Source organism: Typopeltis vanoorti, chromosome 11 (assembly GCF_054136105.1).
Source record: "Typopeltis vanoorti isolate ZY-2024b chromosome 11, IOZ_Tvanoo_1.0, whole genome shotgun sequence".
In the NCBI taxonomy this organism is placed as follows: Eukaryota; Metazoa; Arthropoda; class Arachnida; order Uropygi; family Thelyphonidae; genus Typopeltis; species Typopeltis vanoorti.
The window spans coordinates 33,995,402-34,014,865 of NC_143559.1; the positions used below are offsets into that span (position 1 = coordinate 33,995,402).

Sequence of the window (19,464 nt, forward strand, 5' to 3'; positions counted from 1 at the left end):
TATTTATCTGAACTATCTGATGATTAGCTAGAATGAGATGTCACAGTGGGTTTATCCGATCAGTAAAGTGGCGTAGAATAACTGTAAACTCCCTACAGATCGAACTAATGAGGCTAATAAAACTATGATCATTATACCGACAGGTCTTGTGTGGAAAAGAAGTATTTCCACTGTTTGGTTTAAATAAAGCGAATCAAACTGAGAAATAGAGGTTTATATATGTAAAGGGGAAAAAAAAACGACAGTTCGTATGGATGTAGGATTACAATAACGAATACCAGAGGACGCCACTGTGACTACAATAAAAAAGGAAGATTTTATTTTCTATGAATAGCACATTCCAATATACACGTTTTGGGATTCCGTTAACAGTGGATATTATAATAGAAGAATGGGCTATTTAATTGGAATATAAGATGGGATTTTGTGATCAGTGCATTTCTTTATTCTCTTCTGGGATCCACGACGACCATCAAAGTCAGGGATGATTGCTGGTCGTTGGTTAATTCCCATCTACAGAGGAAAAAGTATTAAATATCTCAGATATTAGATGGAATTCATATTATGATAAAATGCGGGAAAATTTTTAAGAAATTCCAAAAAAATTGCGGTTTCGGTATTAAGATAACTCAGATAGGAGTTTTCTTAATTTATCATATTAATGTGACCAAACTAACAGATTTCTTTAGCTTTAAAGATCCGTGTATTTCTCAGATGCTCTGTTTGAGAAATCTCTGGAAATCAGCGTATGAAAATACACGCAAATCACTCAATCCATTTTTGATGACAAATAAAACAAATCAACTAATCATTGTTACGTATTTTTTACATTTTATGGTGTAGCTTTTAAATTACATTTTTTTCAAAGAAATTTTTGAGTTACTTTAATTTATGTATAAAATTATCAAATAGCATTATTTTATATAAAGAATTTTCTAAAAAAAATTAATTTAATTTGTACGAGGACGTATTTTTTCCTCAATAAATCTAAACTGCTTGCACTGCCCAGCATTCCATGCGCTTTCCATTACCTTAAAATAAAAACATCACTTTAGCGTCAAGTGTGTTGCTCTTCCGCATCCTCGAACCCAGCGAGTGCCATTTCTTCGAATCCCTTTCTCACAGCCAAGCTTGACTACCGTTTCTATGGACAACATCACGCTATCGCAAGCGAATCTCGAATTACCATACGGCCAAGAGGGGCCGCTAAAGAACACGGCGATGTCAACAGGTCAACAAGATTCTGTTTTGTTTTGTTTTTAATTATTTCTTTTCTTCCGTTCATCCTCGAGATTCAGAAGAAGATACGCAACCTCGCGTATCTCGTTCTTATCGGGACGAACATGAGACCGTACTTGCCGGCATTTGATGAATGAGCCAGCTTACAACTTCATCTCTGTGCAGCGCCTGATAGTCAAGGCAAGTAATCGCGACACGGCAGGTGAATCAAAGGGCCATAAAATACAGCGCCGCCTGTTGACGGGGGTGTGTCGCGTGACGCTCCGTATTGTTGTTTATCATTGCCACCGAGATGGAAGAAGAGTCGGGTTACAACGTTTAGTTAGCGACTCTAAGAAGCGCGTGTCGTAAATATCTTCTCACCAAGATGCGACACTTTCACTCGAATTATGACGCCTGTCATCTATTGCCTGCGGTGTTGGGTGGTTTGTATGCGTTGTTTAATAAATATTATCGTCACTATTCATCTAGATTGCCAAGAAAGAGAATTTTATAATACTTCATCTTTTCCTCCTTATGCTCGACTCCAAAAGGTTAAAGATCGAGAAATTCTGGTCTGGTATTGATCTTTAAAAAAATATGAATTTTATTTCCCCCCATCCCCTAAAAAAGCTTAATATCTAGTCATTAATTTATTAGCGCGTACACTGTTACCTTTCTTTGGCTGGAATCAGCATAGTATCATCCTTGCCAAGCTGATACACGTTATCCTCTACATTCACTATAGCTCTTCCCTCCTGTAACAAATAATTAATAGATTATTAGTTAGGGAAAAAATCCAAATATATCTATTATAGTTAGAAATGACAATGGTCAGGGGCAAAAAAATATGACTTGTTAGCTTCAAGGATGAACAAATGCAAAGAGTAAAACTGAAAAAAAAAACCGGTCGAACATAATTGGTTAACAGTACGATTAAGACGTACTTCTGGAGAGATACAGTATGCTATTTTATATTAAGTTGTACAATATTAAGTCCTTACTTCTTAAAAGCGCAAAAATTATCAAAATTTAATAGAAAATCCTATTTCACACTTACCATTTGCCACAAAAATGTTTCAGGTAAAAACGCCTCCCCTTTGTAAATGCATTTTCCTATTACTGCAACCTACAGCAGTGGTACAACACATCATTGTGATTCTCTTAAAACAAAGCATTTACCAAACAGAAAAATTTAATTACCAAATCTATAAATTTTATTTTTTGTTATATACTTTGTGAGGAATATGACAGTTAGGTTATTTTATTTTGGACTAATTTATTTATTTATTTTTGAAAAATAAATAAAATAAATTTATTTATTTATTTTATAATAATGCAGTATGTATCTTTCTAGAAAATATATAAATTATTTTTTAATACTTAAATAGTATAAATTATTGTAAAAATATAGTACTGTATCGATATAGTACAATTAAAAATGTTATAACAAAAATTATTAATATTGTTATGTAAATATATTTCATACTAAATTAATATAAAAATATAACAATAATAATAAAGTATTACTATAAGATGAAACATAATTTAAATAACTTAAGAATTCTTAAAAATTTCAGAATAATAAAATACACCTATAAATATTTAATATCAAAATGGTATAATAAATATTGCAGAACAAAATTTAGATGAAATGAAAAGTATTATTCGCTTTTCATTTTATCTTCTTCTATCTATCGCTTCTCGGCCTTTTGGCTTAGATCAAGTGCGTAGTTTTATTTTATAGTTTCTGTTCTTAACCGTTAATTAATATCGGTACGAGTCCCATCGGGTTTCACGATATTCAACGCGAAATTTGCAGAACTTCCTAAACCCCAGACTGGGGAAATATCAAATATCAAACACTTGGTGGTGGGAATAGTTAGGCTCCCCCATCTGATCATGCCCTCCATTCTGCCGCGTGTGCGTACCCTCGGAATTGAGGTTGACGCCACAAAATACCGGCAAGGGCGATGGCGAAAGCTATCATAGACTGCGTCGGCGCAGAGAACATTTTTGGATTTACCCCTTATCGGGGAGGAAGGTACCAGGTAGTGACCAAAAATATCGAGACCAGAGAAAAGCTTCTCAAAGGGTTTGACTGTGGCAAAGTAAAAGTATCTCCCTTCATGGTTGGGAGCATCCTGAGAACCCTTAAGATAAGATACCACGATTTCCCCTAGAATATGCAGCGTCTTCTCTAAGTGGGGAGTTGTACGGGAAATCCAGGTTCACAATCACAATGACTCAGACAATCCTGAGTGGAAGTCAGGGGAGGTAACTATCTCTCTTGAAATGAGGACCGAAGTTCCTAACTTTGTCCTCATAGGATCTGCCCGGGTAATGGTAAATTACCCAGGCGTCAAAAAGCAATGCTTTAGATGTGGTGCCTTCAATCATCTTGGGGCAGACTGCCCTCGCATCGCATAAAATGCAAGAACTGCCTAAAAATTGGCCACAACCAAGAAAAATGTGAGGCAGCTTTTTTGAAATGTGGGGTCACTGACCACAAAGTCGACACCTGCCCATCCAGAACCTTCGCAGAGAGGATGGGTGGTGCAGTCACATCAGCAACAAAACCAACTAATGAAAAGGTCACAACACAGGAAGAGTTTCCGCCTCTTGAGGCCACTCCTGATCATGCCGCCATGTCTAAGACAACGAAAAGGTCACGTAAGGGAGGGAAACCTACCAGAATTGCAGAGACCAGCAATACGATCCCAACAGAAGAGACTGACAATGCAGAAACCATCATGGTAATTCCCACGGACGAAGGCGAAGCTACCACTGCCAATATAGACATCGCCAATTCAGATACAGTAGAAGAAGCTGTAGGAGAGATGGAGACGAACACCAAAACTTCCAAACGGCCATACATCTCCTTAGAGGTATGCCCGGGGTGGCAGAAAAGTTTAAAGAGGCAATAGATGAAGTAGGAGAACCTGAACTCCTCCTCACAGGGAAATATGAACCCGACATCGTCAGTGCAAAATGGGGTGACCTCTTCGTTGATGACATCAGCAAAATTACCCCTGAGCAAGTAGAGGTAGCCCTGGATATAGACGAGGAGGCAGCTTCGGCGTTCTTCATAGCTCTCTGCAAACTAGACATGGCCAAGGGAAGTGAGGTGGCCAAAAGAATCATAACAGCCCACAACAAAAGAAAGGAACAGTAACCACCTTGTGGATTTCTGTACTCAGCTTCACTGGTTTTTAGCTCCCACAGGTGGGGGAGGACCTGAGAACCCGAGCAGCGAAGGCTTACAGCGAGGCGGTGCAGTTCCTTGTGAGCTGCATCACTCGGGCCAGATCCTTCCTCCACCTCTAAGTTTAACTTTCAATTTTTGCTTTTCTCTGTATTTTTTTGTTTTTTGTTTGTTTTGTTACATGTTTCCTTTTTAGGATTTTTCCTTTTTTGTAAAGTGAAAAATCAACGACCGTTTTAGAAACGCCCCTGGGGGGCAAACAGCTAAAACAGGTCAACTGAGGCCTCTTTAACCTACCCTACCACTATGCACTCTATCTTTATTTCCTCTCCTATTATCTGATGACTCTCAGCCTATCTTACTCTACATTCCGATGATGAAGATTTGTTGAACTTACAAATTATTATTTTTTATTATTAATCTTCCTCCAAACAGGCTTTCAACTTGTTTCGCCCCTTTAAGCCAGTCCTTATAAGGATTTTAGCAATTATATTATATATTATATAGCAAAAAAATTTAGTAATTGCAATTATATTCTTGACAGAAGCTAATATTAATGTTTAACAGAAGTTAATGTTAAATATGAAGGTGGCAAAAAATAAATTAATATAATCGAGATAAACCAATGAATTCTTGTTATTAACATTAACACAATACAGTAAATATATTCTCAATACAGAGTCATGGTAAATGTAACCAGGATTAATTAATGAGCGTTATACTTTGTAAATACGACTAATCCGCACTAGATGGCGCCACTTGACAATTATGATAAGTATCTAAGAGAGGGCTGTCCAAAGCACTGCCCGCGGTGCGATTTGTGCGACCCGCCTGTGGGTTTTGATTTTCACGAGCGTAAAAATAAAAGAACAATCTGAACCGAATGCGTATCAGATATTTTAATGCTATCAATAATCTCGATGTTGGCAATTTTATTTGCAAATATGTGCAACATGAACCCAATTAAAAAACCGAGTGAAGAATCCCACAAGAAGAGGCGGCAATTTATTAATAGGGATGAGACCCCCCTTGTTTCGGGAAAAAATGTCCGCGCGGACAGTTCATGCACAAAAAGCTAAATTCTATGCCTGGTCTCGAAGCTCTTAAAGACCGTGTTACGATTCAGTTGGGTGGGGGATAATGTGGCTGGATATGAACTGAAATCATTTGGGATATGGCACAGTGAGAATCCACGAGCCTTCAAAAACATTAGGAAACCTACTCTTCCAGTTCATTAGCGGAGATATAAGAAATCGTGGATGACTCAAAAATTGTTTGTGGGTGCCTAAATAGTTCGTGCGAGTGAAATGGAAAGCTAATGTGCGAAAGAAAATGTAGAATTTAAAATTTTATTAATTCCAGATAATGCTCCAGATCATCCGTCTTATATTGGTGATCTTCACCAATTCAAGGTCATATTTCTCTCTCCAAACACTATTTCACTGATCCCAACCGATGGATCAGGCAGTGCTTGTAGTGTTTAAGGTTGATTATCTACGGAGAACTTTTCACGAGCCATTTCTGCTACTGAAGGAAACGGCCAGACTCATGCAATTCTGGAAAGCATTCAATATTTATCATGCTATTAAAACTGTTTCTGTGGCTTGGAACGAAGTGACCTCTCAATGTATGGGTGGCATATGGAAAAAGACATTAAAAAGGTTTGTTCACGATTTTGGAAATTTTGAAAAAATGAAGATCTTTGTAAATTAAGTGAAGAAATAGTGGGTCTAGCAAACAATCTCAAAGTGAATAATGACGACGTAGTTCAACTCACAGAAAGTGTCCGTGATGAGTTGACCAACGAAGAATTGGTCGAACTGGAGGAACACCGTGTTGCAGAAGAGGAAAAACAAGAAAAGGAAGAGGGGAGGAAAGAGAAACAAGAAGAGGTAGTTAAACAATTCGCAGTCTTGCAGAAGTATTCTTTGCAGTTAGCGATGTTCTCAAAATGGTTAATAACATGGATCCCAATGTTGAACGCTACTTATTAGTAAAAAGGAAAGTAGATGATGCGTTTGCTTGCTATAAACAAATTTACGTTGAAAAGAAGAAGAGGAATAAGCAAAGCACATTGGACATTTTTATCAGAAAGCACAAAGGTCACACCAGAAGAGCCGCAGCTTGGTCCTTCACGTAGGGAAGGTAATCAAGATGTGATTGTGGAGGAAGATTTGGGTGATTATTCTCCTGTTTTATAGTGGCAATAACACACAGTACATTTTATAATAAGGTTTAAAAATTAAAATGACAGTATACTTATCACGGTTAAGTCCCTAACCCCTATAACTCTGTTGATCTAATGTATCGACTTACGTCCTGCCGGATGGAACAGAACCCGGACGTAAGTAGAGGGATGACTATTAGATGTGTCAAAGAAGCGTTCTTACACTGTTTCATTCCAACGCGCATGCTCTGGGCGCTCATGGGGAACGTGAGCGCGCAATTAGTGTTCTTTTCGTTTGTTCAGCTTTCGAGGTTGTGTCGCTGCTGCTCACCAAATTACTAGATACGCACTGTGATGCAGCCCTCGAATAATTTTTTTTTCCCTAATGCGGACCCTCGGATTACCTAAGGTTGGACAGCCCTGATCTAAGATATGATTTCTATGATAACTTAATATCTTTCCATTACGATTCGTTTTATAATGCAAAGGATTTTTATGAATAGCTTCGCAATATAATTTGTTTTTTTTCTATACCATACTACTGTAGTCTATAATCCTCTAAAATTGTAGGCTGAATAGGAATAAAGAGGTCTTACCCTACTCGTATAGTTATCTCCCCAGAGAAGTTTATATCCTTCGGTTTCTATCTCGGAACGATGTCTTTGTATCCAGTCCTTTAACAAAAAAGGTTTTTCCAGAGTCCTCAGGTGGTCTTCTGTAAAAGGTCGGTTATCTGGAACGCTCCCTATAAAAGAGAAACATCACTGGCTGATGAATAAGTTTAGAAAATCAAATATTTCTAGATGCATGTTAGAAAACAGACGTAAGTCGCTGCGTAGGTTGATGGAACAGAATGTTACAGTATACAAGATGAGAATAAAAATAATAATAGAAAAGTGGTTTAAAATGATGGCTTCTGTTGATTCGATCGGAGTACTCAACTAGATCGTGCACTTACGTCATGTTCTTATATTCTTGATTTTGGATCGCAACGGAATCTTAAACAGAATCGGAAACAAAAATAAAATCGTCATCTGTAAATTGTAACCTTGTAACCATGACAACCAAATATACTAAAAAAATAAAATAAAATTACCTTTTGTACGTTTGCCAGTTTTGTATTCCTCTGAATTAAGAAACTGCTTTACTAAAAGGGGTAATTGAGTGTCCAGACTGTCGCAACGGAACCAGCGTTCGAAAAGCACGTCTGTAGATCCTTCTGCGTAATACCTGTGAAAGATAAAGGGGGGGGGGGGTTAGAAACACATGCAAATATATGCATACGTAGCGTTGGCTTTATTTACATGTAAAAAATACATAAACATACGTGATTTGCAACGTTTGACGTTATATTCAGTGGTTGATCATTATTGTAGAGATACGACTATGCAGTCACCCACCCACCCAAAGAACACTTGTTTATAACTATTGAATCTCATTCGTTTTAATTGCAATCTCCATCGTGTCTGTAATTTAATTCTTCTATTTTCTACACGTAATGTGTGAACTCTTTCTTCAGGTTCTGTGGATTTTAATCATCCTTTCTCTAGGTTTGACAACATCGTTCCTAATTTGTCGTTGAAAAATAAAATTTATTTTTGTCTGATAAAAATCTAATTTTCCACGTTTCTTTCTTCATGTTTTTAAGCAACGCATTTCTGGTAAAATGTTATTATATACATTTCGTGTGTGTAATATTAAATTTTTATATTGAAATGAAAATAGCAGTAGCTTGGTTATGATGAACTAAAATTATTAAAAAATAATAAAGATGGGTTTGCATTGATTTCAGCGAAGTAGACAGGATGAAAACTTATTTGCGTTATTCTTCATACAGTTTATTATTTGACTAAAAAAAATAATTAAACTAAAATGATAGAGAGTGCTTATTTAAAAAATTTAAAAATATTTAAGAATTCATCTGTATAAGTAATATTTTCAAATACACCATTTATTATAAAATATATTTCAAGATGACATCAAAAACTGGTTACAAATTATTCTATACTTCTACAATAAATTCAGTTCTAACAAAAAAAAAAATTCAAAATCTCTATGAGGGTGTTTCAGAAAAATCACGTTCATTCTTCACATTTTCGGGATATTTTACCAAGCTACCAACTCAGTTGCCTTTACAAATGGGTTTGCAGCTTCCTCTCCGATCGTTCACCGAGGGTCATGGTTGATGACTTCCTCACACCAACCATGGAATACCTCATTAATCTGTGCTTTCACCTATTCTTCCTTCTGTACACCAGTATGCGTCTTCTCTTACTAACTTCAATGTTCAAGTTGCAAAATCTATAAGCAATGCCTTTAAAACTGATATAACTGCTTCATATTAAGATTTCATTCTACTTGTATTATATTCCCATCCAAAAACCGGTCTTGCCTTCCTACAGAGCGTCTATAGATCAGTAGGTATTAACGATGCCCTTTGGATGAAAAGACCTGGGTTCAAATCCCGTCTAGAATGCGAAGAGCGTTTCAACTGAAGGCGAGTTATCTGGTCTCCTACGGAGGTGGCAGGGGATGGAGTAAATCCCAGAAACTCAAATTCATCATTCCACAAACAGACAAACCGCCCATAAGAACACACGCAGTTAACAGACGTAGTCTCATAGCCTTAGCTGCCTAGACTGTAAATACGAACAAAGTAATCACTTTGAAAAAAATCAAAATATTACTTATCGCTTGTGAACTTCTAAAGATTTATAAATTCCAAATCTACTCAACCTTAAAATAGTTTTCTCACATTCAGGGTGATGCACCAATAAACCTAAGTATACTTGATGCAGTCCGGAAAAGGGTGTTATATTTGATAATGATCGTTCTATCAGTTTCCCTCCCTCTATTTCTCATTCATACGCTATGTATCCACATTTTATACTTTTTTTCCCTTTGTTGGTTTATCTTTAAACTTAGTTTAATATCTAAGTCAAAATTTGTTTTGTCTTTCCCATATCTTAATCTTAAGAACAACGATAGACCAAAAACATCAACCAATTCCTCTGTCATTTACCCCACTCAGTACTAGTATGGTAAAAATTTTATATTTTATTATCCCTTATGTATAGAAATGATATGAAAAAATAAAGTGTGTATATATAAACTTTATTTCATCCACAAATCCAGTCAAATCTTACTAAAAATCAAATTATTAGCCATAGATTTTTATTATTTAAATGAAAAATATTTTTGCCATTTTTAGTACAATCCTGGGGAGTTAGAGGGCGCTTTGGCAGCCGAACTGAAAAAGTGTTTCCAACTTTCATGCCGGTATATAGAACGTCTTTACTTCCCAATTCTTAAAAACTTATCTTCTATTTTTTAAGTTTTAAACGAACTTAATTTTGTAATTAAGAACAATTCTTTCTAAATTCTGTTCAAATATTAATGAAATTGTTCGCTAAAAGAAGTTAAGTCTGAAAGAACTGTAGTCATTCATATTATTAGACATATTCTTAAAGAACAGCAGTTACACAAACATAATTATACATAAATATAAGTTGATAATTAACTAAAAAATAATATAATCATAAAGTAAATTTAAAAAGTTATGCGAATTAAATAATTTTTAGCTAAGTTTCTAATTTTTACTCAATTTATGAAATACAGAAGCTTATACACTAATTAATAAATTGCATAGGATCTAATGTAATGTTAACGGAGGTTAATTATAAAGGCCCTGGATGTTCAATCCAATACCCTTGGAGGGTAATGGATGGCAATGTTGTAGCCAATGAAGTTCCAACTGAGGCTCGGCTATTGCTGTTACCCTCCGGCCATGATCAGAGCTTTAATAGCTCAATGACACCTTATACCTACACTGTCCTCTACATATAACGGGGAAGATGAAAAGCATTCTTGCTTCGCCCCTTTAAGCCAGTCCTTATAAGGACTATTATAAAGACCCTGGGTAATGGATGGTAATGCTGTAGCCAATGAAGTTCTAACGGAGGCTCAACTACTGCTGTTACCCTCCTGCCATGATCAGAGCTTTAATAGCTCAATAACACTTTATCCTTACACTGTTCTCTACAGATAATGAAAAGCATTCTTGTTTCATCCCTTTAAGCCAGTTTTTATAAGGATGTTAACGGATGGATAAACCCACTTCATGTTCAGCTTTGCTTTCTTGATATCACTCTACACAGAACTTTACTAACGCCTACGATACGATATATCCATTACTATGGTAATCCACGTAAATGAGAGAAACAGAAACCATAGCAGCACTCACAACTGTAAAAAAGAAATCCTCAAAAGAAAAAAAAAAATTTTTTCGATTTTTGAAAAAAAAAAACTTTTAGTAACAGAAAATACAAGGCTATAACAATAAGGAACATTTTTTTTTTTGGTTTATCTGCGTAGAATGTACCGTCCATTACCCTTATTAAATAATGCATGAACTATTTCTGCACGTTTTCGTTATAAGGACGTCCATCTGAAGGGGTTGGAGGTAAATCTTTTGTGACAATAGAATAATAGCCCGTTATATGCCACTTTGTGCCAATGATAGCTGCTAGAAATTTAAGAAAAAGTTTAAGGAATAAAAATGATTGCATTTTTTAATAATTTTATGCTTAGCAATATATATTCATATATAAAGGCGTTTTCTGACGGATGGTGGTAGGTGTGATCAACTGCGATAGATGGCAGCACTTGATCAAGATAAAAACTACTGTTTCGATATATCGTAATATTCAGGAAAGAGATCTAACGCTAGCTAAAATTATTAGTCTTAACCAATCCATGATGTTTTTAAGCCTGGGTAGAATACAGGTTTTCTATACCTTTACCTTAGTCCAATAACTAATAAGAAACTAAACCAGAATAGGTGTGGTTTCTGCACATTTTTGCATTAGTTGACTAGGTTTAATAAAAAATAAAATCATAATTTAAGAAAAAAATTAGAGAAAGCTAGTAATGTTATATAAAACAGATATATATTTGGAGAGTTTAATAAAAAAATATTACATTTATTTCTATAAATAGTTTATACACCAAATATAGAATTTAATAGCTTTTATTTAAGTAATACATCGCTAGTATTTTGGTAGTTGGCTGAGGAGTACGAGTGAATTTTTTATGGTGGCATTTTCTAGTGTTTTACGAACTGTATGTTTCGGAGTCGTTGATTTTGTTACTGTCCGAGAAAAATAATAACTGGCACACATGTAAGTTATTTAAAATATGAATAATCCTGACACAGATGACTTAATCCGAAATCTAGATAAAAATATCGCACTTGAGCTACTCAAAAAACTGCTAAAAATTCAAGGATGAATGGAAACATGGATGAGGAAGACAGAAAAGAGGAGGAAAAAATTGACTTGGTGCTTCCCCACCCACAGAATTCGAAGAAGTGCATGTGCGCAAAACAGAAGAAACACACAAAGATGACAGGATGGATGATGACATCCAAAATAATGAGCTTTCTAACTCTTTGAAAGTGAAGGTGCCTCCGGTCGTCCTATGTGAAAAGAATAAATGGACGACACTCATCTCAGTCATGAATGAACGGGAAATTTCCTACTCGTGGAAAGCCCACCACAGTGGGTGATTTTCGCCGACTGTTCTGGTCTTTCTCCCTCAGCTCAGTGAGAAATCTAAAGGGGGTGCTGAGAGGAGTGACGGAGGACATCACTATGGAGGTGACAGCCTCTGGTTAGGCTCAGCAGAATGTTTAGAGCTGACAAGAGCCCGATGCCACTGGTCTTGGTAGAGATTCAAAATTCATATAAAATATATATGATTTAACATCGATCTGTGGGCTCAAGATAACACCAGAACCTTTGAGAAAAAGATCACCATCAGGGCTGTGCCACAGATGCCAAAGAGATGACCATGCCCAAAAATTATGCAGAGGCTGATTATAGATGCCTAAAATGTAGTCAAAACCACTCCACTAACACCTGCAGCAAGCCTAAAACCACTCCGTCCAAATGTGCCAACTGTAGTGGCCCCTCAACCGACCAATTACAAAGGATGAAGCTTCTATCTAATGAACGGGCTGACAGTAAAAAAATAATCAGTCCACCTCGCACACAGCTAAAGGAAGCAGTGTTTCCTCGAACTCACCGTACACAACAAAATGAGGCAGAATTTCCGCAAATTCAAGCAGAAATTACTAAGCAAGCAGATATTCATCACAAGGGCAGAACCGAAGTGGCTCGCTCCATAAAAGCAACGCCCCAGGATCAAACACATCCTAGGCTGAATGCAACCGCTACTGCTTCTCTCGCTACCATGTTGCAGGATTTCAGTAAATCCAACCCACCACTAATCTCTATAAAAAGATCCTTCAAGAAACTCACTCCATCCTAACAGCATATCAAATTATTAATAATAGTCGCTTTTTTTTCTCTGATTATTCACCGACCGTGTTGTTGTTCGTATTCTAAAATTTGTTATCACACAGAACACAGGAGGGTCTTGATTTAGTGGCACTTTGATTTTCATTCTCATGAATGCTCCTCAAACGTCTTAAGATGTTGGCGATCTCCCCTTTTCTCATGATGAATAAATGTGTAATTATTACGCAGATGAGTGGAAAACGAATCGAAATGTATCACAAGCACAGTGTTGCCATACTCCTCTTTAGTATTGGGTGCACAAAACATTAAAAACATAAAGAGTTCAACGAAAATATGCATTACTATTTTCGGGTCATGAATATCTCGAGTTCTATTCAAGAGTAGAACTCGGATTCAGCGTGTGGGGCGACATATGTAGGTATCTAATCCAATTATGATATTTATAAACCTACCGTAGGCAGTCCAGTTCATTTTGTTCCCGATGTCTTTCAATAACCAGGCCAACAGTATTAGCTTTCCTCTGTGGAGAGTGTGGAATACGATGAGGTAGAAGAAACACCTGTATTTTAATAAATTTTAATTTTAAATATTTTTTAAATTCCAGTCAGTTATATATCTTAATAAAAATATGCACAGAATAGGATATAAATATAGCATTAAAACAATAAGATATTTAAATAATAAAAAATTATTTGTGTGTGTGTGTGTTGGTGAAGTATTTCTCTAAGCTCCTTTCACGGGATTTTCCCTCGCATTTAATCGCAAAATCGACCTTCCCCCATCTCAAAATGGCACACTCCACCTAGACAACAACAAAGTTACCCGACTGCGATTTATGTAACTATGACGTTCGTGTGGTGCATCGTAGCCCGAGTTGCTTGAAGATGCTGAGCACAAACATCCATCACGGCTGATGACAGAGTTTTGCATCGCTCCCCCTAATGACCAAATAGAAAAGGTTTTTTTTTTGTTATATTTATTGGATCGTCTGTGAATTGAAATTACCCTACATGGACAATATTAGAGGGGAAAGTTGTTCAAAGTACACAAAGATCGCATGGATAATTACGCTATGGGAGGCTGATCATTACATCTACGTCACATGGCGATAATGAGGTCAAAGAAGAGCTGACAAGACGAATTTCGTGACGAATAACAAGGTATATAACCTCAAGCTAGCTAATCTCATCCCTCCTTTCGATGTAATTAAACAATCGTTCTCTCTCTGAAATGGGTTTGGGTTCAACATGCGTTACCAACAATTCCATAAATGACGTCAAACAAAATTTTCAACATTTCATTTCAAACATTAATATGAATTTAATAGTCTATTGAATCGCCACCCGAATATTTAAATAATTCAATATTTAAGTCCATATCATATAAGGATTGGCTTAAAGGGGCGAAGCAAGAATGCTTTTCATCTTCCCCGTTATCTGTAGAGGGCAGTGTAGGTATAAGGTGTTATTGAGCTATTAAAGCTCTGATCATGGCAGGAAGGTAACAGCAATAGCCGAGCCTCAGTTAGAACTTCATTGGCTACAGCATTGCCATCCATTACCCTCAAAGGGTATTAATCACCGCATCTCACAGTCCATCTTCCTCCAAAATCATACTAATGGGCGATTACAATTGACATTTATGTGTTTAGGGGTGAAGCAAGATGCTTTTCATATTCCCCGCTATCTGTTGTGGTACAGTGAGGGTAAAATTTATGAGCAGTTTGCTCGCCCTGAAAGGGCATGGAGATTATGCATCGTTATAGGAGGCTAATATAGCTTTTGGTCTTCTATATTTGAATATGTTCGTTGGATCGTATGCAGCAGCTTGCTGAACCAAATCGTTGGGATGTGTGGACGTCTTTGAGAAAAACTTGGATGCTAAGGATTGCAGAAAAGAGAAAATATAAGGAATATTTGTATCTTTATGAAGTTGATTGTTTGATTGTGGAGTTGATTGCAACTGGTATAGTTGCAATTTGATTCTGTTGCTGAGCTTGCTATTTCTGTTAATTAACGGATAGATCTGAGCTATGGATTTAGATGCTTTTGCGCACGCAGACTTGATGTGTTGGTTGAAAGATAGCTTTTTGTCGAGAATTAAACCAGGTAATTTGTTTCTGTCTGCCAGGGAATTTTAGTATTGAATAGTAACACATCTCCTGCAGGAGACATTGGCTTTTTTGAGAAAAGAACGGCTGAGCTTTTCTGGGGGTTGACTTCCAATCTCCACTTGGAGAACCACCCCTCTGTCTTTAGAAGGTTTTCTTGAAGCTTTCTGGTAATGAAATGGGGTCTGAGAGATCTGGTCAGTATTGCCGTATCGTCCGCACACAGGGCCAAAATGGAAGTCATCGGATTGTGCGGGATGTCTGACATGTATATGGAAAACAGCAATGGACCCAGTGGAGATCCCTGCGGCACTCCAGCAAGGTGTGGGGTTGGGAGGATGTAGAACCGGTGATTTTTACTTGCATTGATCTATTCTGAAATGGTCAGTTACTTATAGTTCTTATAAGAACTGGGCGATGGACTGAGTCCTTGACTCTTTATCCCGTCATCTGAATGAAGTAAATCTGTGTGGATGAGTGTTATTGAGCTAAAAAAGCTCTAGTCATGGCTGGGTAACGGCAATAGCCGAGCCTCAGTTAAAACTTCATTGACTACAGCATTGCCATGTGTTACCCTGGAAGTCCTAAAAAGGACTATATCTGGCTAGTTATTCTCACCTTATTGCAAATTAAATTGTTATTAAATAAAAAAAGTAAAAGGTGTAGGAAGATAATAATATGTTTTTTGTATTAAAGACTTTTAAATTAAATTAATGTAATTTAATATAATATTATATTTGATATTAAATTATATGATATATAATAAACTTACCTCTCCTTCTTTAATAATTGTATCTTTAATAAGTCCCTTTTCTTGCACAACCAAATTCATATCGCCTTTCAACATGTAGAAGAACTGCGTACAGAAAATTAGTTAATTGAACAGAAACGCACTTATAATATTTGAATAAGAGGAATTTCATGTCGAAGCAATTTATAGAGAAAAGCAATTACCTCTTCACCTTCTTCCATATGGAAATCCTTTCTTAAATTTGGTCCACCCACAAAGAAAGTTTTAATTTGTCCATCTTTATACCTACAAATATTAGACAGGAGTATACTTATCACGCATGCGTCATCCTGAATTTATTTTCACTTATAATTTGTTATTAATATTTACGTTTCATTTTGGTAGTTTCAATTATATAAAACTACATAAACATATATATTAAAATTTTTATCATAATAAATTACAATAAAAATTATATAATTTTATCAATTAATATGTATATTTAATTTTTAATTATGCATAATAATTTTTTGTATAGATGAGTGAATATGCGTGTATACAAACACTCACATCATACGCACTAATAATTGTAAATACACCACGGAAACAAAGTATATTTAACACGCATGCGTCATCCATCCTAATTTGACAATTGACAATTGACATTTATGTCTTTAGGGGTGAAGCAAGATGCTTTTCATATTCCCCGCTATCTGTTGTGGTTGCAGTGAAGGTAAAATTTATGAGCAGAATGCTCGCCCTGATTGGGCATGGAGATTATGCATCACTAAAGGAGGCCAATATAGCTTTTGGTCTTCTGTATTTGAATATGTCCGTTGGATCGTATGCTGTAGCTTGTTGAACCAAATCGTTGGGATGTGTGGACGTCTTTAGGAAAAACTTGGTGGCTAAGGATCGTAGAAAAGAGAAGATATAGGGAATATTTGTGTCTCTGTGGAGTTGAATGTTTCTAACATACCACGGAGCATTCAAAATCATTCTCAGGCACTTGTTCTGCACTCGCTGTATTTTGATGATGTTAGCATTAGAGGTGTGGCTTCAGGCCGGAGAGGCATAGGTGATTATAGGACGAATCGTCAACTTCCATCCTAATTTTATGTTTTAAATTTTATTTAGTTATTGATATTTACGTTTTATTTTGGTAGATTTTACATAATCATATATTAAAATTTTTCTCATAATAAATTCTAGCAAAATTAAGTAATTTTTATACGAAATTAATATGTATATTTAATTATATATAATATATGCTAATAATTTGTATATATATGAATGAATATATGTGTATACTTACGCACTAGTGACTGTAAATATATACACCAGGGGAAAAAAAGTAATACGTACATGAGTTTGTTGCAAATCGGAGGTGCAAAATATGGCTTGTTCTCCTCCAACCATTCGTTTATGTTGTTAATCTTCGGAGCCATTAAATAGGACCTTGATCGGGAGTGAAGGAAAAACAGAGTGTTGCTATGGCCTTTTAGCCGCCAACTAACCTCCGTACGGTCTTATCGGTTTAGCGATAAGAAACGGGTAAAGATGTTTTGATCAAAAGATATTTACGTTCATTACTTATTTTTATGTAAGACTAAAGCAACATTAAAAAAAAAGTATTATTAGAGAAAAATAAATTAAAAACGGTAAGAATACTTACATTAATTTATTGCAGATTGGAAGCAAGAATATTTTTTTTTATTTTCTCGTAACCATCGGTGTATTTGCTAACAAGAGCGCCATATTTAGTATTTAGCAAACTAAACGGTCTTTAGGCTGGTGGATACATCTCAACAACTCTTGACCTTTTACGTCATTTGGAGAAGGCTGGTGGTAGGTTACTTACGGGATAACACTACATTGTTAATCACACACGTTTGTTTGCTACTTCTGAAGGATGTACGGCTGATCTCCGACAAACATTAGATTAACATAAACATTGGTGTGTAGTTTCTTACACGAATCTGTTAATGTTAGGGAAAATTATTACGTAAAGCCATTCTAGTTCGGTGTGTAATCTGTTCACGACGTACGTGAATAAAAGATTTAAAAAAAAAAAAAAAAAAAACATTTATTAAAATCAGTTACAAATAAAATATTTCATTCGTTAAACTATATTCCTATTTAGTATTTCAAAGCGTATTAAACTATGATGTATATGACGGAGTATGATTAGAGTGGAGACCCACACTCGATTAGTTTGTCTTAGGTGAAGAATCGAGATACGAAGATGTCGTCCGTACAATATACTATATCTATAGTATTCGTTGTGAAGTATGTCACGTGCACGGGGGGGGGGAATCTGTAGAGAATGCAATCCCTTAGTCCTAACGGACTGAAATTCAGGAGCATAAGTAGCATAAATAAACTACACGCAACTTTGGTGTAAAAATCGGTTGAGATACGCAATCTATACAAGTGTTTCTAAGATGGGGAAGATAGGGCTCGAAATACTCCAATTTTTGGACGATATCTGAGTGGAGTATCCTGTAGTTGAATTGCGATTTTTCATCTACATCGAACCAAAGTAATCGCAGGTCGAATTTTGTCCCTAATGATGATTTGCAACAATCTGACAGACTTCGCTACTGGAGGGACTTAAGACTCTCGATATAATTAATGGTTGAAGGGCTACAAAATATATTTATGTTAGCAATGAAGTAAGCAAAATTGTGTTTCTCTATGCGTGTGGGAGGGAGGTGTAAGATAGCAAACACCGACATGGTGTGCTTAGTCATACCGCAAAAGAATAATCGTGGTTTTGAAGAATTTAGAGAAATATTCGCTAAACTGCGATAATGCTGATGGATTGACGTGGGGGAGGGGGGGGTATTCTGCACGTGTGCAAATCAAGAAAGCAGTGTCTCCCTCAACACTCGATTTATAAGCATAAGTGATAGCTTAGGAAGTTGCAAAAACAGGCTCAGTCCTAACTGCAACTGAAAAAAAAAAAAACATCAAAGCAACGAACTTCGGCATTAAAGTGTGTGCAAATGAAATAAGTTATTTTGTCCAACACGCCACTTACTTTTGAAAGCCTTTATAGCTCAAGTCGGTATTGACGATGCCCTTTGATGACCTGAGTTTCACATCTAAAATATGTGAAAAACCCTTTTTTAGGACTTTTTTTTTTTTTTTTTACTTTAAATTACCGGTTTGAGTTATTTTTCCATCATTTCACAGCGACCGGGAATCACTGATGTAGATCGTTACACGGATCTATCTTAGGCAATATCGCTAACTATCAATGAAAGTTGGGAAAAAGTATTCTCCTTCTGTATAGCTAGCTTTATTGTTTAGAAATGGATATAAAAACACGTATTTAAAAAGAGTTTTTATAAAATATGAAAAGTAGAAAAATATTTGTAATTTAAGTTCAAATATGAGATTAAGAAATATAGTAAAATAGGTGTTTTTCATATTTATGAAAATAGAAAGAAAACGAACAAATTTTATTGAGTTAAGGGCTAACAACAATGTAATTTTGCTCGGCCGTTGATGTCTTTCTAACAATAGGGCACGTGCTGAAGTAGGTTTAAAAAAAAAAAAACTATGATAAACGGTGACCAAAGCGACCTCTGGATTGTTTACATTAATACATGTTTGCTTTTGCAGTTGCTGGGAAATACGGTAGGCATCAGCTAAAAGTTGGTAGAGATAAAAAAAATAAAAAAAAGTGTGTTCGACAAATTTTCTATA

The 19,464-nt window shown here is 35.9% G+C and overlaps 1 protein-coding gene across 3 annotated transcripts in view; it reads right to left on the reverse strand.

Moving 5' to 3' along the window:
- Positions 1-297: 297 nt before the first annotated feature.
- LOC150101429 (3-hydroxyanthranilate 3,4-dioxygenase-like) overlaps positions 298-19,464 on the reverse strand; it is a 56,678-nt gene continuing 37,511 nt past the window's right edge. Inside the window, exons 1-9 of one of the 3 annotated variants that reach the window (XM_090400652.1) lie at positions 17,426-17,520; positions 15,975-16,056; positions 15,793-15,876; positions 13,363-13,469; positions 7,687-7,820; positions 7,187-7,335; positions 2,279-2,347; positions 1,894-1,976; positions 298-513 (exon numbers count right to left, since the gene is read on the reverse strand). In XM_090400652.1, coding sequence (XP_090256778.1) covers positions 444-513; positions 1,894-1,976; positions 2,279-2,347; positions 7,187-7,335; positions 7,687-7,820; positions 13,363-13,469; positions 15,793-15,876; positions 15,975-16,056; positions 17,426-17,427 — 780 coding nt within the window. In that variant the 5' untranslated portion in view covers positions 17,428-17,520 and the 3' untranslated portion in view covers positions 298-443. Of the gene's footprint in view, positions 514-1,893; positions 1,977-2,278; positions 2,348-7,186; positions 7,336-7,686; positions 7,821-13,362; positions 13,470-15,792; positions 15,877-15,974; positions 16,057-17,115; positions 17,237-17,425; positions 17,521-19,464 lie in introns of those variants that run through there. The other 2 variants (XM_090400651.1, XM_090400653.1) reach the window with 2 other exon arrangements.